The following is a 27,571-nucleotide window of genomic DNA, read 5'->3' as shown; positions in this document are numbered from 1 at the left end:
AAGCACTGGAGTTTTTAAAAACTGATCATCCTTTGACTATAAGAATACTTGAAAAATTGGAACATTTAAAAAAATCTGAGTTTGAATGTGTTTTTTTGCTGCATCCTGGCCATGTGGGTCTGAGTGGTACGGAGCCCTCCCGCAAAAAAACTTTGCGAGATCTCGCAAAGTTTTCTACTTAAGCGTACATCCTGGTCAGTGAACCGGAAGTAAAGCAGAAAACATAACGATGTCCATCACCTGCACCTACATCACCTGCGAAAGCTACAGTCATGGAGGACGATTTGGAGCGGTTCCTGCACTCAAGAGAGGTCCCAAAAGAAGACATTATTCGGATGAAGAGAGACAAGGTGGATATAAACAATTATTCAATAACTTAATGTAGTAACATAGGATGCGTGGCTTTGCGCTAGCATTAAGCTAATGTTAGCGCTCATCGCGTCCGCGTCCCTTCTCTAACGTCATGTCATGCTAGTAGCCTGCTGGTTTTTTTTTTACTAGCAGATGGTGCAATGGGCGACAAATGTTGGCTCTGGCAGCCAACATTTGCGTTACGTCGTTATGGTCACAGGTGATGAATTGTACTCTATGTAGAGTTCGAAACGGTCCAGAAAGCTGAGTTGATAGCCTAATAAAAGTGAGTGATGACAATACCATGAATTTTGAATGAAGAAAAAAACTGGCTGCAATGGTAATAGCTGACGTCATGGCTGGTTGTACTGTAAAGGCTAAATAAATATTCATGCGGGTTTTCATTCCAACCACTCACTACTCCAGCTGATTTCACTAATCATCACACCATCACCCAGAGACCAGGGAACTGGGGAAATCAGCTGGTGTAGTGAGTGGTTGAAGTGAAAACCTGCATACTAGGCCCTCCATGACACATGATTGGAGACCCCTGTCTGTGCCAGTGATCATAGTAAAGAGAAAATAATAAACACGTTTTGTGGTACAGGTGGCTTAAAGAGCCAGTGAGCTTTGCATAAAGTGTAATATAGAGAAGCAACTCTTGTCAGTGTGTACAGTTAAATGGGTCCAGTGAACAGAGACCTTGTACCACAATCTGATCTTCATTTGCAGATTATTTAATTAATGACCTAAACTAAAACTACTTAAAAATATCAACTGGATAAAGATCTCTGACAGAGCACTGTCTTTTAGTGAAGTATTAGCATGAACGCTTTTCTGATACATAAATAAATATATATGTGAATAAATAAATGGGATGTCACTTACAAGGCTAAACTAGATTTTAGCTTCATAAAAATGGACATAATGGAATTTGTGTAAAGTAGACCAGCTTTCTATCTGGCATCTCTATGTATAATTGCTTACTGTACATACTGTAAGACCAGCTATGTCCAGTGGGGTTGGTTACCACTGAAACACTACATTGACACTACATATATCTTTCTCTCGTTCTCATTTGCAGGTTGACATGGCAGTGTTGCGCATCATGACTGATGAGCAAATGGCAAAATACATTATGTCATATGGTGACCGAGTAGCTGTCCTATCTTTCTGTCAACAAACACAGTGCAGCACCAATAAAGACACTCTTTTACAGAGACTAAAAGATAAAATAGGGGCTCGGAAAATGAAATCGAAGACAAAAGGAGCGCTGCGTGGTACCCCAGATGAACCCCAAAAGACTATGGCCAGACAAAGAAATACTGCAGGCGAGAAGACTTCAAGAAAGGTTGAAATTGGATGGCTTCATTTTGGCAGTAATGGATACAGTCAAGTACGGACCAGCAATGGTGGTGGAACAAGACATGCCACATTGGAAAAAAACAACAACTGTTGCTCAGGTCATGGAATTAGGAAAGAACCTATTTTTTCCAGATGGGCACTCCACGAAAGGGCCAGCTGATAACTTCATATTTGATGTCTGTGATTTTAAAAGAAACAAGATCCCCATGGATAGCACTATTGGCCAAATGTATGAACAAACCAAACTGAAGCTACTCAGATTTTACATTTGCACAAAAGAGGGAATTTTAACAGATCACTCCTCATCTGAAGAAAATGATCTGCTTGAAGATGGATCACACAGTGACTCAGATGATTTGATTACAGATCTGCCGGATAACTCACATTCATCTGACAGCGACAAAAGCACCCAGGTTTGTAGAAGTATATTTGTAATAAATGAAATAAAGAGACTAACAGGGACAGATGTAAATTATTTGCGCAAAGATTACTCTTCAGGTAATAAACTTTGTGTGTTGCAGCTTAATACTTTTTTTTTTTTTACATTTTTGGATCAGTTTGTCTGTACAAGGCAACAAGGGTTCTTCTGTTACTGCTGACAGCAACATTAAAGCCTTTTGTCCTTTTTTTTAAATTTCAGATGCAACCAATAGCAAAAAAGAAAAGGGAAATATCCAAGTCTGAGACATCACAAGGTCCAGGTCCATCACATCCTTTTCATTCAACCCCAACAAACATTATAAATAGTCACATTGGCCAAAGGCAGAACACAAGTGAGGATAGTTTACCAGACTACTTGTTTGACGACGCAGACACAGTTGTATGGGATCCAGATGAAGACCTTGGTGAGGAGGAGACAGTGGTTATAAAATGGAATTATGTCGAGGATGTCACAGAGGTAACATTTTATTTTGAGGTTCTATATAAAAATACTTTTCTTGAACTTCAATTTACAATGTATAGTGTTGTGTCATGCACAGTTTGTGTTTAAGACAAATAGCAATTGTTAGGTTTAGCAAGGTGCAGAATAGTTGTGGAGTGTGGTGATTGTGGAGTTCTTTTGACCTAATTCCTGTTTTTTTATTTATTTTTTACATTTCTCAAAACCTAAGTGGGCTTTTTATACACTATCTCTGGAGTGTTCCCGATTTTGCCTAGTCAGGCTAATTAGAAAATTCTTTTAGAAATACTTTTATAAATAATAGCCTGCAATCGCATCATAGATTTTAGCGTCACTGTGTCTGTCAGCTAATGTTTAAACTTATTTTATTCTTAAGAGCGTGGAGGTGAGTGGAGCACCTATGCAGGATGTACAGCTCTTATTGCCTTCATATGATGGCCTGCCTACACTGGATGAGCAGCAGTCCATACATAAGGAGGCAGTGCAAACTACACAGGTAAGACACACCACTGCAAGCAACTCTAATGTTGTCAGGGTTAACTAGGGGCTTCATGAAAAGATGCTTGAGTTGAGAGCTGCTTTATGAGAAACATAGGATCCAGTACTATTTTGACCTTGGCACAAACAAAGGATACTTTGACCTTAGCTTTTTTCACTGACTACTGTTTTTGTCATGTGTGTCGTTTGTTCTTTTGGCAGGACAGTGGGCTGAATTTCGATTTGCCCTCAGATTCAAGCAGCCAGCTTTCATCATCAGCCAGCAACCCAGGAAATCCACAGAGCACACAACGTGCTTCAGTTACAAGGATAAAGGTTGTAGATGATCTTTTGACTGTATTTATGGACAGCAGCATCATGAATGTAACTTTAAAGATGGACTTTGTTAATGAAAAAGCCATCGATGATGCCGGAGTTTCAAGGGAGGTGTACACAGCCTTTTGGGAGCAATTTCTTGAACAATGTGAAGGGGAAACAGAGCGAGTTCCAAGGCTTAGGCCAGATTTTTCAGAGATTGAATGGCAAGCGGTTGGGCACATCTGGGTGAAAGGATTTGTTGACCATGGTGTCATGCCAGTGAAGCTATCAATGGCTTTCATTTTAGCATGCATCAGTGGAATTGACTCTGTTGATACAGACATCTTGATGACATCATTTCTCAACGACCTACCTCCCATTGAGAGATCAGCTGTTGAGAAGGCTCTCCAGGGCACAATGGAGGAAAGTGATGAAGAGGACTTGCTCGACCTTTTTACACGGATGGGTTCCCATTTCCTACCTCCAAGGAGCACCATGAAGTCTGCCATAGAAACAGTGGCTTACAAAGCCATTCTTCAAGAGCCAAAGTATATAATCGATTGCTTCTCCACACCCATGTCACTTGTGAAGCTGAAACTACCAGACAAGGAAAGTGTGTTGAGTCTGTATGAGTCAAAGAAAGCCACAGGCAAAAGAGTGGTGCAGCTGCTTGAAACAACACAGGTGGTGCTGTCTCAAAGAGAACAAGCGACTTTTAACCATCTCCAACGCTACGTGAAAAATGCCGATCAAGCCAAAGCTGAGAAAATCCTGCGCTTCTGCACAGGTTCCTCTGTTATATGTGTGGACAAAATTATAATTTGTTTTAATGTTGAAACTGGGCTCAACAGAAGGCCTGTTGCTCATACTTGTGGAGCTACACTCGAAGTGCCATGTACTTACAGTTCTTATCTGGAGTTTTGCACAGAGTTTGACAATATCCTGTCCAGCAACTTCTTAGAAATGGACATTCTCTGAACTTGAGTGCAATCCTGGTCAGGTCAAATAGTAACAGGCCTCATTGTACAGTTGGTTCGATTTTATTTAATTATTTTTATTTTCATTTATTTTATTTTGTCATTGAAACATCTGATGCACTGAACTGTGTGGTGAGCAGTCTTTCATTTCATTTTATATACAGCCTGCAAATATATATTTTTTAATATTACTGCAATAGTATACCACCACATGGATTTTATATTTTTAATTTAACTTTGAAAATTACTGCAGCATTCTTTTTTTTCAGATTCAAAGTTTACTGTTATTTAATTTACAGAGTTGACCATCACAGGTGGAATTTCATTTATAAATTGTTAATTGTTGTCATGACAGTTTGCTGCTCACTCAGAAAGAAGTCTAATACATGTAAATAGTGTCTTCCGTGTTTGCTACAGGTACAGTACAGTACACTACAGTTTTATGTATCAAACAACTAAGGACTAGTTTTTCAATTAACATTTAAAAATGTTTATTTTAAATGCAAGTGCAAAAACACCAGCTTCAGGGTTTCTGTAAGGTTTGTTTTGTTCAGTTTTACAGAGTAAAAGAAAAGGTAAAATAGTAACAGGCCTCATTGTATAGTTGATTCTATTTTATTTAATTTTTATTTTCATGTGGTTTTTTTTGTCATTGAAACATCTGATGCTCTGAACTGTGTGGTATTCAGTCTTTCATTTCATTGCCTGTAATTATATATTTTTAATATTACTGCAATAGTATACCACCATTGTTTTCACATGGATTTTATATTTTGAATTTATTTTTTAAAATTACTGCAGCATTCTTTTTTTCGGTTTCAAAGATTACTGTTATTTAATTGACAGAGTTGACCATCACAGGTGGAATTTCATTTATTTATTTGTCATTAGTTTGCTGCTCACTGAGAAAAAAGTCTGATACATGTAAATTGAGTGGGTCTTCTGTGTTTGCTACAGGTACAGTACATTACAGTACACTATAGTTTTATGTATCAAACAACTAAGGACTCGTTTTTCAATTTATCGTTTAAAATCTTTATTTTAAATGCAAGTGCAAAAACACCAGCTTCAGGGTTTCTGTAAGGTTTGTTTTGTTCAGTTTTACAGAGTAAAAGAAAAGAATGCAATGAACTGTGCTTAGCTAATCCACACCAAGGCATTGAATGTACTGACACAAAAGATGTTGATCATGCTGTCATTATGAAAATGATACGAAAAAGGGCATAACTCCAAATCAGAGTATAGTAAGTAAAGAAACACCATTTTACTCCACAGCTTGACACATTGGCCCCTACAGGACACAATAAGATGCCTCTGACTTACAGAGATGCAGTGATGGCCTCTCTCAGGTGTCTATATAAGTTCACAGCCTGATAGGGATCTGTGGGTAGAGTCAGATGGGACTCCGCCATTATGATGTTGCATAGTTCATACACATCTAAATCGCATGGTATCACCTTGCGAAAGACACATTCCTCTTTGCACAGTTGAATATGTTCATCTTCAACAGGGGAAATGAAGTCTCTGGTCCCATACAGTTGAGGTAATATGTACATCACATTGGGCTGACCACTGGGGACATTGATGTTTTTTGAAGGTCTGATGGTATGTGCATTCCAGACCTGTGCAGTGTCATCCAACTCATCCTGTAATAAAGAATACAAAAGCATTTAGGAAGAACTGTACATACATACACTTAAATAGAGCATAATACATGTGTATACAATTCTCCTCTCCGTCCCTTTTTTCCTCTCAGACTTTTTTTCTTCACACACGCAATAACTCACCTGGATGAGTCCCATGCAACAAAACTGAAGGATGGCCTTGTCCAGATACCCGCTGTCAAAGAACCCATTGTCTCTGATGTCTGAAATAGGGACAGCCAGAACTCAACACACTGGCTGCGTAGAAAACCCCACCAATATTCGATTCGTTGATTGGCGGTGCTCGCTCCCTCCAAGTAACTATCCACAGAGCCGCCTGGATGAATGGGGACGAGGAGCCGCTGAAAGCCTCGAACGTAGCCATTTTCTGTCCCAAGATCGCCTCTCACAATCCTCGGACACCCTCCTAAACGCTGCACCGCTTCTACGTAATAGCCTCAAATTAACTTTGGGTCACTATTCGTGGTGTAGGCATTAAGCCAGATGATTTTCCTGGAAAACCCGTCGATGCTTCCGTTTATACAAAAGCCATAGGGCTTCAGTTTATCATAGGTGTCAATGTGCCAAATGAAGTCCGACCCTCTCGAAAAGTAGCTCCGTCGTCTTAAGCGTCTTATTTGCCTTAGTGACACTCCTCTCGGATCCAGCTCCTTCAACACCAACCGCACATCCTCTTTCCTCGCTCGAAGTCCATGTTCTCTACATTTTGCATACATCCACCGGTACCCGTGAAGCTGGCCAGAGTACTGTAGCTGGTTGCTGATGAATTCAACCAGGACCGCAAGATCAGAGTACCCTGTACGACGAGAAAGTCCCCTCGCGCTGAGTAATCTTTTCAGATGTCTCTCGCTTATGTCAAAGCCGTGCCTACTGCCAAGAACTGATTTAATGTCTTTATATGTGAGGCCAACACCAAAATAAAACTCAATAAACTTCTCCCACGGATGATACGTATACTCCATTGTTATGTCTCTGTTTTAGTTCCAGTTCACTGACCCGGATGTACGCTGTTATCAAGTAGAAAACGTTGCGAGATCTCGCAACGTTTTTTTGCGGGATCTCGCAATCTTTTTGCGAGATCCCGCAAAATTTCGTCCGATTTTTTCCCCTCCCCTATGTCCCCTCAGGGGCTCCGTAGAGTGGCAATGAGAAAGCAGGTAGTGCTGCTAAAAAAGCTTTGACTGAAGAAATTACAGAATATCAAATCCCTACCTCTGATATTAAAATTAATGAGTCTGTCATGTAGTGTCTTGTAACTAAGCCACTTGTCGTTCTTAATTAAGCACTGCAAATACATTCCCAGGGCATAGTCCACAACACCCTCGAACAAGTCATGCATTAAACAGGGTGGCAGTCCAAGCTGGCAGACATGAAAATGTGACAGTTTGTTGAAAACACTGTTGCCTTTAATGCCCTGATGTGTGGTCACTTCAGGATGACTCTCCAGAAACTGCACAGACTCATTATAATAAGTAGGATCTCTAGGAGTGAAAACTTTTAGAGGATTGGACAGAAATGCAGGTCTCATGACTAGACAGTACCTACAGAAATACTCCGCACAACTGAAATTTTCATTAAAACCTCCAATCATGTGGGAGCCCAGATTATCTCCCACTATGCATGCAACAGTGCCTTTCAATACCTATCCTCAAAAGAAATGCCCTTTTCCTCCAGTTCACACAAATCTGACACAAGCTCACCAAAAACTTTATCCACTCCAAAATATTTAGTCACTCTGTACCAAGCAAAACCAACTGGATTTGATCAACTGTTGATTTGAGATGTGGATGAAATTTCCAAGAGTGAAATACACGGCTAAAACTTTGTGCTTTTGCTTGGCAGATCTATCCAAGAGAATTAGCTACTTCGAAGCATCTGGGTCTGCGACAAACATTGCAGTTTATTCCGATGACATGCCCATCAGTGAAATCACAATGAATAGGCCTACCAGTTTCAACAAGGAGGTTAAGACTGTGCTGATTTTTGAGCATTGCCCTGAGGCTGTCCAGTAATGGATCATTAATGATAGTGCCACCTCTACCCTCTTTCATCGTAGCCAAGTGTCACTTCGATAAGCTGAACATAATTAAAGTGTGACTTGAAATACTGCAGCCTGCAGTGGTATGTAGTTAAAGGCCCACTTGCCTGTAAGGCCTCATGCATAGGGCTGTGCTGATATACATTCTGTCCCAGACATCTTAATGTATCAGGTGGGACACCATACTGTTCAATTTTTTGCCCTAAAACATCCATTGTGTACTCTTGTTGGATATCTTGCAGAGTTTTTATCTCATTTACTATGTCTATAATTGTGGAGGCTGGGACTAAATACTTGGTTTGCAAACCCAAGCAAAAAAGAGCTAGATTTTCAAGGAAGCCATCTTGCACTTTGTCATTTTCACCTGTGTTACCTTGATCTACATCAATATGTGAACTGTTGTCTGCAAATGACTGATCTGTACATAGATGAACAGGTGCTGTTTGAGTTGCACTCCACCCTCGGTGGTATCTGGAAATGTGAGACGACAGAAATGTCTTTACATTAAAACGCTTGCCACATCCATCAAAGGGACACGTTAAAGTCAGACCCTCCTGTATGTAGTCACTTAAGTGAGACACGAGCTGTTTCAAATTTACGTATTCTCTGCTGTGAAAATTGAAGGAACACTTTAACTGCACGGGCACCTTTTGGTTCCAGGTTTGCCTGATCCCTCTGTCTGGATGTGTTTGTGACATATGATCAGCAAGGCAGTTGAATAAAGAAAACTTTCTTCCACAATCTTTATGCTAAACACAAGACAATAAACCCAGACAAGACAACCTCACCGCTGTGACTGTGACAACCAGAGCTGCCAAGAATACTAATTTCATAATCATAGTAATTTTAGTAAATTGGAGTAAATGTAGGTTATCAACTTTGTGTTGAGTTATATCATATGTTGTATTTTTGTTTATATTTCCTTGAATTGGTTGTCATATTCTGTAGTCACTTAATTAGCAGCCACAAGGTGTCGCCCGAAATTTAGCCATTTGTCATAGCCAGGTAATACGAGTTAGCAAGACTCTCTCTCACCAATGCCCAGCCTAGCTTCTCATGCTAATTTTCAGTGAACATGTCGCTGTGTATACAAAACTGCTAAAACTTAATACATGCTACTGATTAAAATAAACTATATACAAAGACAATTCGATTAACTGAGAACTGATTAATTAAGAAAAACTGTGTTATTAATTATAGCATTTACCACAAAAGTGCAATTCCCATCCAACTCAAGACTTTTATGCGACTTTGATGCCTGGCAGCAGAGAGAGAGAGCAGCGGGTGGTGTTCCTAACAGTAGATCTGTTTCTCCCACAATGCATTGCGCCCTCCAAAGTACAGGTAAAGCATCCGTAAAATGATATTACAGAAAATTACTTGACAAGAATACGGTAATTTGTACCTTTATAATTATAGCCTTTTATTACAGTGTATCTCTTAGATAGGGGTCTCTAAGGTGTTTTGGGCCCAGCACAATAACTTCAGTTTTGTCAGAGTTTAATAAAAGGAAATTATGGGTCCTCCAAGTTTTTATATCCTTTAGACAGGCCTCCAGTTTAGTCAGCTGACTTAGTTGTTTCATGTGGATCATTGATAAGTACAGCTGCGTATCGTCTGCATAATAGTGAAAATTAATTGAGTGTTTCCTAATCATGTGATGTAGAGGAAGCAGGTACAGGGTGAAGAGGACTGGTCCAAGCACAGACCAATGTGACCAGCATTTTGTATTTCTATTGTAAGTATTTACTTGGTATTGATATTGGCAGCTGTCTAGACATGGGGGTGCAAACATCACAACATATAAATTATGGCATAAAAAAATTCTCAATGGAAATAGTGATTTTAATGTATATGGCAGAAAGCTTTAATGGTGATAGTGTAAGGTTGTGTGAATTGCTCAGGTGTGTTGTTCATTGACAACACTGTGATGAGCATTCAAACTAGTCTGAAATTCTTATCAAATAAAATATTTACTACTGTGTGTCTGTTTTAGAACCAGACACACAGTGGGAGCAGTGAGATTCACAACAGAAAATCGTAAATGCAGTGTATTACATAATGGGCTTTGAAATGCAGCTACAGTGTCTTTCGCTGCGACATCTCCAAAATGGGAGTTCAGACAACATGAAGATTACCGCTTGTTGCAGAAGGCAAACATGTAATTTCTGCCGTGGAGCTGTTTCCTAGATGAATGGACTGGATTTGTTCTGTTGACTGTTGCTTTGAACTTCCACTTGCTAATATTTTGTCTTCCAGGTTGTGGGAGAGTGGCGTTTTAGCAAGATCCACTGTGACATCTTTGTTACTCTGGATGTGATGATGTGTACAGCCAGCATCCTCAATCTCTGTGCCATCAGTATTGACCGGTGAGTTTGCCACCTCAGAGACAGTTTGGTCCTGCTTGACAGTTTTGCAAATAAAATCATAAGCTTCTGAATAACAGAAGTGAAGTGGTACATTCTAAAGAGCATGACCATCAAAGTCTAAACATCTATTTAAATACTGGATGCTTTTTCTAATTCTCAAAGTGTGACACCACAACACTGTATTTTATTTATGTTTGTGCAGAAGTCATACCAGTACTAATTGCTAGATATCAGATAAGTTCTAGGTTACATAAGTGAATATATGAATACAGCAAAATCTCTATTCAAATGAATGAAAATTCGAATGAAAGATAAAGCAAAGTCATACACATGCACTTACTAAAGGCCTACTCCACTGAATATCAACCAGGTTTTTTAGTGTTACAAAATTGTCAGTATAATACAATGTATGCATTTTTTATTCCCTCAGTCTTTCCCGGGCCCAGTTATCCAATATCTTCTTTCTTCTTCAGAGAGAACATCTCCTCTGATGTGAAACACATCATTTGATGTCATCAGAGGAGATTTTTGCCTGGTTGCTAAGGCTGAAAACTACAGATTAGTAGTTGTGCTTTTTCTAAGCCCACCAATTAGGAAAGAGAAAAGGGGCAGGACCTCCCTCCCTAGAATGAAAACAGAATGCCTACCAACTTCATTGCTGAGCAGAGAAACCTGAGAAGCTTTCATGCATACAACCATGACAGAGGACAGCTTTCAGGCTCATATGCAAGAAATGGAATTTGAAAGTCTTCTGCTGAAATTGGATGTACATGGCCCCCTGTACGGACAGGAATGAAGTGAGGAAGAGCTGAGAGGCAAGACCTGCCAATTGGTGAGGATGAAGAGCATCATTCAAGGCTTGAGGTGGCATGACATGTGCGTGGTAGTACCAATGCTTGCATTATTCATCGATGGAAACAGAAATTGAGTCCCTGTGCTGCAGTAAATTTCCGGAATGTCAACTTCTGCTAGGAGAAACCATTGAATCTGCTGTGGAAGGGGCAATTTTTGTAATGCCAACCAATGACTTCTGGGAGATCCATATGTCTGAGCTTAGAGTAAGGTTTTTTTTGTTACCACTGTAGTCATTTTCAAGTGAATTGCAAAACACAGTTCTGGGGCCTCATGTATCAATAATTGCGTGGATCTCATACTAAAAAAACAGCGGTCGCAAGAATCCCATAAGTTGTGCACGCAGAAAAAAATCTGGATGTATCAATCTGTGCGAGCGCCGGAATCCATGCACGTTTCCTTGATACATCCCAATCAGCGTGGAATTGAGGGCAGATGTTGGATTGACCGGGCCCTCCCCTATTATGCCCACCTATAAATACAAAAATGTATTTAAATAGGGTCTCCGCTGTCCGCACTCGCAAAACAATGTCAAAGACAGAGTTTTCCAGCGTGTGAGCTGGAGGTGCTGGTCGGGGAGGTGGAGGAGAGACAGCAGATTTTGTTTGGCAACCTGTTCAGGAGTGTCAGTACAGAAAAACCCCGTTGTGAGTGGGATAAGGTGTGCGAGAGGATGAACGCGGTGGTTTCGGAGCAACGCACCCCTCGCGGAGATGATAAAAAAGTGGTCGGACCTCAAGGTGGAGGTCAAGGGGTGTACAGTTGCCCTGTGGAGGAGTGCCAGCAAGACAGCTGGGGGTCAGGGAGAGGGGCACCTGACGGAATTTGAGCAGCGGGTGGCGGTAGTCATGGGCAGCACCTCTGTGGGGGGGCATTGTCGCCACCACCACCCACAATGGCTCGTAGAGCTTGGGGGGTAAGTGCCTACTCCATTCCTTACGCAACATTTCCACATGCTTTGCCACAGATGTAAATGCAACAAATACACACAATCAGACATTTAAATGAACCAATATGTTTAATGTTAAACAGAAATTGATCTGTCAGCCATCTTCATTCAAACCTGGCAGCTCCACACTCACCTTCACGACGGAGGACGTGGTGAGAGCCCTCAGGAGGACCAGGGAAAGGAGCTCACCCGGCCCCGACAACATCAGCAGCAGAGTCCTGAGGCACTGTGCGGGGCAACTAGGCAGTGTTTTCCGGACTCTATTTCAACACTCCATGGACAGACACACAGTTCCCCAGCTGTGGAAACACTCCACAGTCATCCCCATCCCCAAAAAAACCAACCCTAAGTCTCTGAACGATCTCCGCCCCGTGGCCCTCACCTCCCTGGTGATGAAGGCCATGGAGAAGATCATAAAACAGCACATCATCAGAGCAACCGACCCCCTGATGGACCCACTCCAGTTTGCTTATCACGCACGCAGAGGCGTCGAGGATGCAAAAATCTTCATCTTGGACTCCATCCACAAGCACCTGGAGCTTCCTAACTCCTCTGCCAGACTTCTGTTCGCTGATTTCTCATCAGCATTTAACACACTGCAGCCCCACATCCTGGCCACCAAACTCTCCTCCTACTTCCATCTGGACGACCAGCTTATACTGTGGATTCTGGACTTTCTGACCAACAGGACTCAGAAAGTTCGGGTTAACAACTCCCTTTCGGACCTCCGCTTCACCTCAACTGGCTCCCCCCAAGGCTGTGTGCTCTCCCCCCTGCTCTTCATCCTCTACACAGATGACTGCCGATCCACACAGCCCAACTGCCACCTGGTGAAATATGCTGACGACACAGTTCTCCTGTCACTGCTGTCAGGCCCAGCATAACATCATGGACCCGCTCTTCAGGAGTTTGTAGAGTGGTGTGACAGCTCCAAACTAGAACTGAACGTCAGCAAGACCAAAGAGATGGTGGTGACCTTCTCCAGCAAGCAGAGGGATCTGGCTTCTGCTGTCATCACCACCATCCACGGGAAGCCAGTGGAGGTGGACGAGGAGTACAAATACCTGGGCACAATCTTTGACAACCTCCTGAACTTTTCTGCCAACACAGAGGAGATTCTCAGGAGGTGTCACCAACGACTGTTCCTCCTCAGGAAACTCAATTCCTTTGGAGTCAGCGCGCCCATCATGATGACTTTCTACTACGCCTTTGTGGAAAGCATCATCACAGCCTCCAGAACCAGAACAGACTGCAGCGCACTGCATCAGTGTGCTCCAAAATCATCGGCCTGCCTGTCAGAACTCTTTCACACGTTTACAGCCAACAGGCCCTGAGACAGGCAGCCAAGATCATCAAAGACCCCTCACACATACTCCACTCTGCATTTGAATGGCTCCCCTCTGGGCGACGCCTCCGCTGTGTGGCCTGCAGAACTGAGAGGAGGGAAGCCACCTTTGTCCCCAAAGCCATTCTTTTCTTTAACTCCAGCTGCTAACACCTTCCCCACACCAACACCCTACACACACACACACCTACATACTCTCCCCGGACTACTCAATATCCTGTCTTCACTGTTACACTGTTTATACTGTTTACATTGTCTGCACTTTATTCACTCACTCCAGTCACCTTACTCTTCATTTTACATTGTGTACATACTGTATGTAGTATATTTATTGTATTTTTATCTTTAATCTTATTTTTATTCTCTTATTTATTCCCACTGTCATGTCCCTGTTTTTTGTTTTTTTGTTTTTGTTTTGTTTTATTTTTTGTTTTGTTTTTTGTGTTTTTTTTTGTATTTTTTTATTGTTTTTTAATGTCATGCTGCTCAGTTGTACCGTACTTTAATTGCCCCTCGGGGATAAATAAAGTAATCTGAATCTGAATCTGAATCTGAATGCCGCCGATGTGCAGCACCCCAGCCCATCCCCTGGCCCCAGCACCAGGCCGACAAGCGGCGGACGGTCCTCCAGCCCACCCGAAACCAGCGGCGCATCCCCCGGCCAACCGCCTGATAAATGTTCTGGAACGTTTAGTGGACAATATTAATTAATCTGGCTTCATGAATCGCGTAATCGCTTCTTACCCATTCACGTTGTGGAAATGAAATTCTGGCATGCGAGGACGGCTGCCCGGCCAGGATCGGCGTCCATCCCTCCAGCCTCTGGGTCATCTCGTGGAGGGACATGCTGCTCGGCCTGGGGGGTTGCCATGCAGGTTGGCCACATTGTGAAGGACTCCTCGGCTCCTGGTGGTTCTGCGCTGGAGTGCTGGTCACAGCTTTACACAAATTTGCAGGAGGATGGCTTGTGGTAGCTGGAACCAGCTCATCAGCCACTCTTCAGAATTGTGGAGCAGATCCTCCCGCTCCCTGAAATGTTGGTCCCATCTTATTGCACTATTTGCCAGGTCTTCCAACAGTGCAAGTCCTGCCATTGTTGAAAGTTGCACATTCAGCACAATCGTGAAGGCTCTTTTATAGCCCCTTAAGTAATGCCAACAGGTGTTTGTGTCTGTGTTTGTGTTGATGGTTTTTTTTGTGCCAGATGTATGTGCGGTTGTCAAATAATGTCAGTCACCAAACACCACAGGGTGTCGCCAACGGACCAAAGTGCAGTCAACGCAAGAATCGGCTTTCCACCAACTTCTATAGCCCCTCTGGAGTTAGCTTGAAACAGCACAAGAATCGACGAACTTTTCGCGTTGATACATCTGAACGTGAGTGTCGATCCTGGTGTACCTAAGTTTTTCTTGCGTAAACAGCGTTGATACATGAGGCCCCAGAGTCCTAAAGTTAGTTCAGTTTGTAAGTGCTCAATGGGGACAATGTTTGTACCCATTTGAGTTCATTTCACATTTTGTGCTGGAGAGGCTACTGCAGGGATGAATTAGCTTGCACCACTAATGTTGTGCTCATTGTTTTGTAGACGACGTTACCAAACGCCCTCATGTTATTTCATGGCATGGATCTTACAGCCTTGTATTGCCAGCCCATGTTTTCCAGGCCATCAGAGCTCCCTGATGGGAGACTGTAGATGCTGAAGATGCATTGTGACCAGTTTCACCTGAGCCAGCACACTACACATTTTTTTTTGGTCAATTGTTTGTATTTTTTAAGATTAAAGCTCTAAATTGGTGGCACGGTGGTGCAGTGGTTAGCACTGTTGCCTCACAGCAAGAAGGTTGTGGGTGGAGCCCCGGCTGCAGCACGGGGTCTTTCTGGGTGAGTCTCCATGTTCTCCCTGTTCCTGCTGGGTTCTCTCCGGTACTCCAGCTTCCTCCCACAGTCCAAAGACATCAAGAGGGGACCAGGTTAATCCAGACTCTAAATTGACCGTAGGCGTGGCTGGGAGAGCCAATGGTTGTCTGTCTCTATGTGTTGGCCCTGCCATGGACTGGAGACCCATCCAGGGTGAAGGCTGCTAGGATAGGCTCCACCCCCATGACCCTTAACATGATAAGCGGAAGAAAATGGACGATTGGATGGAAAACTCTAAATTTATGTTGCAGAGTTTTTTTTCCCCACTATTGCATACTTTATACTGTGTTAGAGAAATACTGATTTCTATTGGGGGAGGGGGTTGAAATACTGAATTACTGTCTTTACCAGATTCCAGATTCAGTTTCCTGTGATTCTATTGTGTTGCCTTTGATGATGATGGTTGTATGCTGACACTACCTGACCCACAACTGATTTTAACTCCCTATAAGACTTGTACTTCAATATCATTTACCCAAAAAGTAATCTCATACTGTAAAACCAGTAATTACTGCAGTTAATCCTCCCACCTCTAGATCTGTGATGGTGCAGATAGGAGTCAACTGGGAGGTTAACCTTTATCACAACTATATTCTTCATAAAGAAAAATCTTGTGCCATCAAGTTCATTACGAAATAAAACAAGGTGGCATACAAGGAGATGTTACTAAAATGTTAACTGTTCGATATATGAACATGACAAAGAGATAAAAGGGACTCTAAAACAAAAAAAATATTTACAGTGTAGCACCAAGTAACTGGAGACATTGTAGAGCCTATGCAGTGTGTGAATTAGTCATGGACGATCAGCATTAGTTTATACTCACAATTTGCACTCTGACTACAAGTCCAACTGGAAAACAGTGGGCATGGCTTGCAATGCAGTGACCCTGTTCTTCTTATCTCTGGCCAGAAGATGCCAATTTAAAATATAGCTACAGTAGTTTTAGCTACATTAATAGCTAATTAGGTCCTGAGCCTGAAGGTACTTCAGGCGGAGACCCTATTATGTTTGCTCGGCAGATCAACACATTAGCAGCACTAAAAACAGTACAAACACACACTAAACAGTGTCCCAGCCCCCCCAACACCCATGAGGCAGCTTAGCCAAACGGCCTGGATCTGGTTTTCACATACACACCCATTCAAAACCTGGTCCTGGACTGTTCTTGCTGTCAATGAGTCAATGTCAATAATCTAATTTCACCCCCTGAACATGCATGAAATTCGCCACAATTGTCCGACAAACCCACTAATGGAAAAAAACAAACAAAACCCAAAAACTCTATCGCGCCACCCACCGAGCCACACAACTAAAAGATAATTTAAAGATAATTTGAAGCGCTATAACTCCTCCCACGAATGTCCCACAAACATGGGACCAACACCGTTGGACTCGTCTCATGAAGACAAAAAAATCATACACTCTGACCCCTCACCTGTCTACAACAGAATGTCCACAATTTGGACAAAACTGTCAAAATGAATACTTTTTTTTGGCCCCCAGACAAAATTTATCTCCTCCTAAGCCATTGATGGTATTGCCTCCAAACTTTGACAGATTACTCTCCCAAATGTGTTGATTAAACAATATAAATTTTTGTTGTCATAAGTCACTCGCTGTCCATTTTACAAGCCATCAAAGTTGAGGAGACACATTTTACGCTTCCAATGGAAGTCTATGGGGAGACGGTGTCCTCTCAGGGTACATACTGTCAAACAAACGCTTCTCACGTCTACACCATCCATCCCACAGCTCTACCAACCACACCACTGCATTTCTGACAAAAACCCCTCCAAGAACATGGTGTTCTGTGTCCCTCTTGACCAGCGTATGCTGACTTCTTCCTCTTGTCCCACTCCAGTCCTGGTGCTCCTCCTCTCTCTCCACTCTAGCACAGATCAAAGACAGAGCAGTGGGGGAGGGCTTCTTAAAGGGCCAGCTCTCAGCTCTGCTCTCACTCTAGCACAGATCAGAGACAGAGCAGTGGGGGAGGGGTTCTTAAAGGGCCAGCTCTCAGCTCTGCTCTCACTCTAGCACAGATCAAAGACAGAGCAGTGGGGGAGGGGTTCTTAAAGGGCCAGCTCTCAGCTCTGCTCTCAGCTCTAGCACAGATCAAAGACAGAGCAGTGGGGGAGGGCTTCTTAAAGGGCCAGCTCTCAGCTCTGCTCTCACTCTAGCACAGATCAGAGACAGAGCAGTGGGGGAGGGGTTCTTAAAGGGCCAGCTCTCAGCTCTGCTCTCACTCTAGCACAGATCAAAGACAGAGCAGTGGGGGAGGGGTTCTTAAAGGGCCAGCTCTCAGCTCTGCTCTCACTCTAGCACAGATCAAAGACAGAGCAGTGGAGGAGGGCTTCTTAAAGGGCCAGCTCTCAGCTCTGCTCTCACTCTAGCACAGATCAGAGACAGAGCAGTGGGGGAGGGCTTCTTAAAGGGCCAGCTCTCAGCTCTGCTCTCACTCTAGCACAGATCAAAGACAGAGCAGTGGGGGAGGGCTTCTTAAAGGGCCAGCTCTCAGCTCTGCTCTCACTCTAGCACAGATCAGAGACAGAGCAGTGGGGGAGGGGTTCTTAAAGGGCCAGCTCTCAGCTCTGCTCTCACTCTAGCTCAGATCAAAGACAGAGCAGTGGGGGAGGGGTTCTTAAAGGGCCAGCTCTCAGCTCTGCTCTCACTCTAGCACAGATCAGAGACAGAGCAGTGGGGGAGGGGTTCTTAAAGGGCCAGCTCTCAGCTCTGCTCTCACTCTAGCACAGATCAAAGACAGAGCAGTGGGGGAGGGGTTCTTAAAGGGCCAGCTCTCAGCTCTGCTCTCACTCTCTGATCAGACTCAGGCTTCTAACTCCTCAACTACAAGGCCTCCACCCTGGACCAGGACACCCTGGGGTTCAGGCCAGGGCTCAGGCCCTCACAACGCTGCTTGCAGCTTTAATTACTAATTCTAATCCTAACCCTAAACCCTAACCCTTGATCTTTGACTAGCAAAGTGCTAACCTTAATCCTCGTGAAAGCCATGTATTTCCTGTTCATTACAGCAGCCTGACTCATAAAGTAACCAGATTTACTGATCTGACATAAGGTCTTTCCTTTAAGGCTTGAAGAAAAAAAAAACAGCTTACCTAGTATTTTCTCCAGTTCATAATCAAAAAGTATCTAATTTTTTGATGACAAGATTTCTACATCTTTCCCCCTTCTATGTTAAATCTGTCAGCTGATAAGTAACAAAACATGCAAGCAGAAAAACCTTCGCCCATCCATCAAATGTTCATACTAGCATCATAAAAGCATACCACAGAGTTTAGCAGAACTCCTAAATTCTTATATTCCAACTAAGAAACTCTTTCTTTTCTTCCCTCTCAGTTATACAGCAGTTGCAATGCCAATGCTGTACAACACTCACTACAGCTCCAGGAGACGTGTCACAGTAATGATCTCCGTGGTGTGGGTTCTGTCTTTTGCCATATCATGTCCTCTGTTGTTTGGCCTGAACAACACAGGTAAGACAGACCATACCCTTCTACAATTCAGTGTTATGATTTTATTGGTTTGATGCTGACTGACTCCTCTTCTGCTCCCTTTTTGTCCCTTTGAACTAATGTACTGCCTAGATGTAATATCAATTCAGCTGGGATTCAGACTTGGAGCTTTTAAAGAGAGCAGTGACTTCAGATAAATGGGATGGGGAATCCATAAAATATAAGTAGAGATGTTGTCAGCAGGAACCACAGAAGCTGAAGTTTTGTGGCACTCACCTATAAAATAAGAAGCTATTCACAACTGCTATAAATTTGGCCAATTTAAGTGTCGTAATCTGACACTTAAATTGGCCAAATTTAGACTTTTAAATTAATTAATTATTTTTTTTTTTTTTACCACTTTTCAGTTGTCTGTTTGAAGCCAAAGGTGTGAAGGGAATTTAAAAAATTGTTGTGTTCAAAGTGAATGGGAAGGTAGGTTAATTCTCTCCTCACTCTCTGAAATCAGCATCTCAGGATCTGTACTGTTGTGGCTCAAGTCCTACGTCACAGGTAGATCCTTCAGAGTTTCATTGCAAGGAGAAGTGTCTCAATCACATGGCTTATTGACGGGTACATCAGGGGTCAGTGCTCAGTCACCTACACTTCTCCTGATACACCAATGCACTCAGTGCTATAATCTGCTCACACGGCTTCTCTTACCACTTATATGCTGACGACACTCAGCTCTTCCTGTCTTTTCCACCAGAAGACACAACTTCTCCTCTTTGTCCTCAGGGGTAGAATGAGTCCAAAGGTTAAAAACCTGGCTCTTCTTGGATACTCAGCACTGACATTGTTGATGTTGAATTATTTGTTGTGGTCAGTTGTGGTTACATTATACTAACAAATAACCTGCACTTTTTCTGCCACTAGATGGCGGCACCTGCACCCAATCAAACTTGAAGCACTTTGTTGTAATTACTAAGGTTTTTCCCTCCAGTCTTAATTGTTGCCTGTGCTGTTTGTCACTTTGAACATAATCATCTGCTAAATTAAATTGTAGAATTGTAGGAATGAAGGAGACATTTTGGGAGTGACTTTGGATGAGTTTTCATATGATAGAAATGGACACCTGAAATATGAAAGCTGTTTTAGAACCTCAAAGCAAGTCAAGATACCTTGTATTAGATATACTGTACCTTGAACTGGATGACTGACAACCTTCAGCTACATGCTGAAGCAAGATTTTCAGGAGTTACAGTTTGCTACAACATGATGTGCATTCTGCAGCATTTATTCCCCTTCTGCCTATCTCCACAGCTACTCGTGATGAGTCTCTTTGTGTGATCGCCAATCCAGCCTTTGTGGTGTACTCTTCCATTGTGTCCTTCTATGTTCCGTTCATCATCACTCTGCTGGTTTATGTGCAAATTTATGTGGTCCTAAGGAAGCGCAGAAAACGAGTCAACACAAAACCAAAGCAGAGTGTCTGTCAGGCTGCTGAGCCTGACATGGCCACTTCACTGAAGGTGAGCTCTGGTAGCAATATGTTTTCTGTTTACAACTAACACTTGTCACTGTTAGGGTAAACGCTAAACAACACCTGATATAATGTTTTGTTTTAATAAGCTGAAAAAAAACATCTCCCAAACCTATTTTATGGACTGGTGTTTTATTATGGAGAATCATGCTGTGAATAGAAATAACCTAGACAAGCAGAGGATTGATTTTCTCAAGAAAAAAAAAGAATAAAAAAAACAGAGCAGGTCTCACCTAAGATCTGCTTGATGACGGTGAAAGAACCAAAATGTGGGCTAATTGTTATACAGATAACTTTGTATTTGTGTCCATGGTATGTATCCATCCATCCATCCATCCATTTTCTATGCCGCTTATCTGTGAAAGGTTGCGGGGGCTGGAGCCTCCTTGTTGTGTATTCCTGGACATTCTATTCTATGCTCTCTGTAGTCTGTAGTCTGCTCTCTGTGGTTCAGTAATATTAGTCAGTAATATTAGTCTCTGAACAGATCTGACACATAGCATGGTTCAGCTAGAGATGGTTTAAATGATAGTAGAAGAACAAACAGTTTTTCAAGTGAAGAGGTTGGATTTTTGTATTAAAGTGGGGTAATACAGATGTTTCTTGAAGTAGACACCATTTAAATCAGTGGTACGAGACCTCACCACAGTTTAAAAACGTCCTTTTTCTCCCTGAAAGCAATATGGATTTGAGAATAAAGCTAACAGCACTATATAGTGAAGGAATTAAAAGCATGATTAATAGTACAGTGGACTGTGATTTATTATTCTCAATGCAACCACAAATGATGTTACTTGCAGTGTGTCAACAGTTTCACTCATTGTTTTCTTGATGCTAGCGTATATATATAATATACAACCCCCCCCCCCCCTGCACTTTCGATCTCCTTTAGTGTGTGGGAAAAGTTAATGAGCAACTCTCTTCTTCTGTTGTGCTGAATTGGTCCAATTGGATGTGGGAGACAACTCCCCTGTTGCTTGTCGATGGAGCCAGACGACACAAGCCAGTTTACTAATCTGCAAGACTGCCTAAAAGACATTAAATCCTGGATGTCCTCTAACTTCTTACTGCTAAATTCAGATCAAACTGAGGTCATCATGTTTGGACCTGAACCCCTCAGGGACACCTCTCTAACCAGATCACTACTCTAGATGGCCTCACCCTGACCCTGAGGACAGCTGCAAGGAACCTTGGAGTCATTTTTGACCAGGACCTTTCCTTCAGCTCCCACATAAAGCATGTGACTAGGACCGCCTTCTTCCACCTGCAGTATCACTAAGATTAGGAACATCCTTTGTCAGAGTGATGCTGAGAAACTGGTGCATGCATTTATCACTTCTAGGCTGGACCACTGCAACTCTCTCCTGTCAGGATGTCCCAACAACTCTCTAAAGAGTCTCCAGCTGGTCCAGAACGCTGCAGCCAGGGTTCTGACAGGAGTTAGAAGAGAGAACACATCTCTCCACTTTAGCTTCTCTCCTTCCTGTAGGATCTAGAATCCACTTCAAAATCCTTCTGCTGACTCATCAGGCTCTCAATGATGAAGCTCCATCCTCTCTGAAAGAACTCATTAGTCCCTCCTGTCCTACCAGAGCACTCCGCTCCCAGAATGCAGGTCTGTTAGTGACTCCCAGTATCTCTAAAACAGACTGGGAGGTAGAGCCTTCAGGTTCCGGTTCCTCTACTGTGGAACCAGCATCTCTCCATGGGTCAGAGAGGCAGACACTTTAACTACGTTTAAGTCCAGGCTTAAGACCTTCCTCTATGACAGAGCCTTCAGTTAGGACTGGTTCAGGTAGCTCTGAACCATTGATAGCTATGCTGCTACAGGCTTAGACTGCTGGGGGAGACATCAGGTTACATGGAGCCCTCCCCTGCTCTCCTCTCCTCTCCTCTCCCCTCCTCCTCTCCTCCCCGCACATTTTTGGAACTGTCACTACCACTACTTGTTGCACTTTGTAGTTTGGCCTTGGTGTCTCTCAGACTCTCTGTGTTTCCACAGATCCACCGGAGCTCCATCTCTCTCCTCCAACCGCTGCCTGCATCGCCCCCCCCCCCCTCTTATTCCCTACTGTTACACCGGCCTGCGCTTCCCTTCCATGAACCAGTCTACCATCCAGTCCCCCATCAAGCTGGCTTGCTCTCCCTGCCTCCCCTCCAATGAACCAGTCTACCATCCAGTCCCCCATCAAGCTGGCTTGCTCTCCCCGCCTCCCCTTCCAGAAGCTTCCTTCTTCAACTGTTATTAACATTTCCATGTTTCCTACATTCTGTGTTATAAACTGTTTTCTTGTCTGTACCAACATCTCCTGCACGTCTGTCCCTCCTGGTGAGGGATCCTCCTCTGTTGCTCACCCTGAGGTTTCTCAGATTTTTCCCTGTTAAATGTTTTCTATGGAGTTTCTCCTCAGTCGATGTGAGGCTCTGAGGGCCGAGGATGTTGTTATGATGCCATGAAGCCTGGAGACAAACTGTTTGTGAAAATGGGCTCTACAAATAAAATTGCCTTGCCTTGCCTTGCCTAGCTACTGCTTAGGTGCATTTATTCAACTTGTCTACTCGGCAGTCACCCAGTGACCACAGCAGTGATAAGCTTTCCTGCCCTTGACATCATATCTTTTTGCACCAGTATATAAATGAAATGATTCCACAACTGGTTCCATCCATGACACTAATTTAATCTTAATGTTACATTTATCGCATTAGTGTCAAAAGACATCTTTCAACAACAATTATGATGACCAGAATGTGACCTTTTGTTGATAAATTCCACTGTAATATTGGGACTCACTGGGTTCTGTAGGAGAGCTCAAGCACTGTTTACATAACACATGTTAATACATGGCTTTTTTGTTGTCACAGAGAACCCTAAACCTACATAGAATTCAGATATATGTAAAGTCATTATGTGGTAGCATGTTGATAAATTACAAATGGAGTCCATTAACATTTCTAGATGCTGGTATTAATGGTGATTGAACAATGTTGATTCTATCCAATTAAAACTATCCAAGCCAGTAGTTAATTAGCCTATCATGTTAATAAATGTGACTTTTAGTAGCAGTTGAAACTGCTGATCAAATTCTTGCTCAAGTCTTTCTGTGCCATAATGCAGGAGTAGAGCTTTAGCAGGCAAATTTACAGTTGTGTGTTGACAGTTTGGCATCTCCTTGCTTAACACAGCTGTTTTCATTTCAGGATAAGGGCACTCATCCAAAGGAGGTGAGGTTATGTACCATGATTGTGAAATCTGGTGGGAGATTTCCTGTCAACAAGAAGAAAGTGGTGGGTTGTAATATTTGGTTTGCTATATTTTCCTCATGCTTTTATTTTTTGTCTAATTGTTTCATATGTACATGTGGGAAGTAACCCATGGATGAAGATCCAATTACCTGCTTAGTGCAGGCAATTGGATGAACTGACTATCACTGTCTTCAACCAATCAGCTCAGCAAACTGACATAGAAGCAGAAGCCAGACTGTAGAAAAATGGAGACATTGTTTCAAATGAGAAAATACTTCATTGCTGCCTCTCTCTCCAGTTTTGATAAAAGAAATGTTTTAGCAACAACTATACTTAACTCTTCAGGAGCCACCATTATTGTTTTGAATTAATTGTCCCATTATTGCCACATCTAAACCTAGCTCCTGTCTTGTGAAAGGATGTTGATTGGCCTGAATGTGACAGAAATGCATTACTTGAGGCTTGACAAAAAAAATTTAAGTGAACCTGTAACATCACAACCAAATTAAAATCCCTCCTATTGTGTTACTCAAAGTATTCGTTGCAACAAGGTGGAGTGCAGGGGAGGGATAGATGATAAAAAGCCAATTATGAACAGCCTAGTTTAAGGTGCACTAAGTGTTGTTGCCTGATGACACTTCCATTAACGTTTGTTGCATACCAAACAAAAACAGAACAAAGTCGCTCCTCCCCCTTGTGATTCTGTAAATGTCATGAACGCGCATCGACATGGAAAATGGACCTGTGCTGTGCCAACGTCGCTAGAATGAGTGACCAACTCTAATTTTTGTGAGTAGATTTATATTGTAAGTTATGAATTACAGCTGATATATTTTAAACAAATTTGTTAGGTTATGAGTTACTGCTAATATATTGACAATTATTGGATGAGCTTCTGCGAAAGACACACTTCTTGTAGAATTTACTCTTCCTGGAAACAATGCTAGTGCTAGGTAGGACTTATAGACTAGGCTAGGAATAACAAAGTATTACATTGAAAAATGGCTTACAAGTGTCATTGTTACTACCTTACTCAATAAACACTAACCCTAACCCTAACTCTGCTTATTCCCCAATGCATGCACACACACTAACCTCCCATCCCCAACCATTTTGTTGGTGATTGGCTGGAACGTGGTTTGTGATGTTTATGTGTACATCCTGGGCAGTCAGTGTTTGTTTGCCATTTGTGAGCCCTGTGTTGTCTAAAAATGACAAAAGAGCTTAAAATCACAATGATTGTAAAGAACGTAGTTTTTTGGCACATTAAATGTGAGGTATCACTTTGTGTGTTTTCCTTCATCAAGGGGAACTAAAGCTTGTCATGGTACATGTGTGCCTCTTTGAACCCAGCAAACCCAGCATTAATAATGAAGGCATGGTAATCTTTGAAGTGTTTTTTAAGGTGTTCATAATAAGTATTTTCCAAAAACCTGACTCTAAACTTCTGATGTAAATCCATTGTTTTCTGCTCCTCCTGACATTGCTTAGATACTTATAAAAGATGTCACCAGTGAGAGGGAGGACCTGGAGCTGGATGAGCTTAACAGCTGCAGCAGCCATAAACGTAAGAAGCAGACACAGTGTACTCTTGGAGGCACTCCAGCCACCAGCCACCAGCTATTGATGCCCATCAAGGCCAATGGTAACCCCAGCACCTCACCACTAACACCACCTGAGGAGACGCTGACAGCAGAAAAGAATGGAGACCCAACAAAAAACGTCTTGCGGGATCCAGGACACACTGTAGCAAAAGCCTTCCAGACACAGGCCTTACCCAATGGCAAGAGTCTGACATCTGTGAAAACCATGAGCAAGAGGAAGCTCTCCCAGCAGAAGGAGAAGAAGGCCACTCAGATGTTGGCCATTGTCCTAGGTTGGTTCACTTTTTACTTGAGTGCAACCTGTTCCATGAATTTAATGTGTATTGTAAAACATTGATGATATCTAACCAGTGGGAGATTGTATACAACTTATCCTATATTAAATATTTGTTGTGGTGTAATTGACAATGTAAAATGAAAAGGAATATTTCCTTCTCTTACATGTTATTTCAAGTTACCATTGTTTGTTTGTTTTTTCTTATTCCTATGTAAAACACATGTGACCTAAAACAATGGTGGCAGTAATTCGATGACAAGAAACTTTACTAATACATTTTAGATGTAAGTCCTTCATATGTCACCTGCATTTGGATGTCTAATTAAAGATCCTCCTTTCTCTCCACATTGTTGAATATCTGTCCTTCTCCCTCTTTCTCCACAGGAGTATTCATCATATGCTGGCTGCCATTTTTCATTACGCATATTCTGAACACCCACTGCACAAAATGCAAGGTTCCTGCAGAGATGTATGATGCTTTCACTTGGCTAGGCTATGTGAATAGTGCAGTAAATCCAATCATATACACAACCTTTAATGTTGAATTTAGAAAGGCCTTTATTAAGATCTTGCACTGCTAAAAGGCCAGTCTCACTGGTCTGGGTCAGACTGAGGGGGTTTATGAATATATTCAGATTTTCTAGAAAATACTTTGTCCCATAAAGGAAACACATTGGAGGCTACTCTTTAAAGTTGTGTTGCTGAGACTGGAAAATCTGAATTTAAGACGCCATTTTGGTTGTACATATGAATTGTTTTCTGAATCATGTTCTCTAAATAACTGAATGTAAAACAAGTAATGTCTGTAAGAATTACTTGTTTTATGGAGGGAAGAGAAATGTAATGTTTTCTTCATTCATCATATTCAGTGTGTGTGTTTGTGTGTATTTTATGGTTTGAATATGGACACTTCCTGTAGATATGAAATCAGTGTCAATTGCTGTGTTGAAACTGACAAGAGCTCATAATCTCAATCTTTCACTAAATAGCCTACCCTCCTCCCTTCACCCCAGGTTCGGTGGCTAACCCTAAAGCCCCGCACTCACTCTGCCTCTATTTGGACAACGGACTGCTCAAGTTTAGTGTACATACACAATCAAATGTATATGTGCTTTGTATAATTATGCCATTATTATGTTCAACCAGTAATAATTGTGATTATTTTTTATATCTGTGTAAAGTAATTAGGTGTGGGACCTAATTTGCCCCTTTGTGACAAATAAAGATTGTGAACTGAACCGAACTGTGAACTGAATTGGAATGTGTGTTAATGGCAAAAGTTGAAGGTAGCCAACTTGCTGTATAATGTGGCCTTTGCCACATATTTACAATTTTATGAATTGAAAAAGAAAACAAATCAATCTTGTAATTATTGTTGTTGAATGTATTTAATTTTTGTAAACACAACTGTGATTATATGCCTACAATGGCAAAGGTTTGCATGTTACACTGCTCCTCTACTCTGCTTTTTATGCAAAAAATAATAAAAGATTCCCAATAAAGTTAGTGACAATGTTGAGTTCCACATGAATATCATTTTTGTGTATGTCGATTATCCATAAATTACTTAAGAATAACTTAAGAATTATTTGCTGTAATTTTTCACTATTTAAATTATGTTTATAAGGAGTCTCAATGTCATTGCTCATCTGCCTTATATAAAGTAAGTTTTGATTGAATTAGGGTTAGACTGATTGACTTCAAGTAAAGAGGTAAAGGAGCAAACAAGGGTTAGGGTTAGGTTTTAGGGTTTATGCCCTATCCCACCTTAGTGGGAAGGGGAAGTGCACGGTCCTTCCTGGGGGCAAACTTTCATCCAAAAGAAAAAGGCTTTGTAAACCCTTGACTATCAATGTCCTTCCATGAAATCATATATTACCCTTACAATCCCATATAAATTAACCAAATAAAATGTAATGAATTAAACCA

The 27,571-nt window shown here is 42.0% G+C and overlaps 1 protein-coding gene and 2 pseudogenes across 2 annotated transcripts in view; 2 read left to right on the top strand and 1 right to left on the bottom strand.

Annotated features, from left to right (window-relative positions):
• LOC147253966 (D(2)-like dopamine receptor) overlaps window positions 1-27,057 on the top strand; it is a 56,692-nt gene extending 29,635 nt beyond the window's left edge. The window contains exons 3-8 of the mRNA XM_086215310.1: window positions 10,351-10,460; window positions 18,881-19,017; window positions 20,299-20,507; window positions 23,717-23,803; window positions 25,253-25,637; window positions 26,027-27,057. Coding sequence (XP_086071436.1) covers window positions 10,351-10,460; window positions 18,881-19,017; window positions 20,299-20,507; window positions 23,717-23,803; window positions 25,253-25,637; window positions 26,027-26,223 — 1,125 coding nt within the window. The 3' untranslated portion in view covers window positions 26,224-27,057. The remainder of the gene's footprint in view (window positions 1-10,350; window positions 10,461-18,880; window positions 19,018-20,298; window positions 20,508-23,716; window positions 23,804-25,252; window positions 25,638-26,026) is intronic.
• On the top strand, window positions 210-6,118 carry LOC147253968 (uncharacterized; annotated as a pseudogene). The gene is made up of 6 exons (XR_015118092.1): window positions 210-350; window positions 1,436-2,129; window positions 2,357-2,417; window positions 2,529-2,614; window positions 2,994-3,113; window positions 3,317-6,118. The product of XR_015118092.1 is annotated as an uncharacterized LOC147253968 (transcript).
• On the bottom strand, window positions 5,616-6,769 carry LOC147253967 (uncharacterized; annotated as a pseudogene).
• Window positions 27,058-27,571: the final 514 nt, after the last annotated feature.

This window comes from Aulostomus chinensis, chromosome 10 (genome assembly GCF_037954235.1).
Source record: "Aulostomus chinensis isolate RoL2024-O1b breed Wild chromosome 10, RoL_Achi_v1.0, whole genome shotgun sequence".
NCBI classification, from domain to species: domain Eukaryota; kingdom Metazoa; phylum Chordata; class Actinopteri; order Syngnathiformes; family Aulostomidae; genus Aulostomus; species Aulostomus chinensis.
Note: the sequence above shows the minus strand (reverse complement) of the source record. Positions and strands in the feature narration are given on the sequence as shown.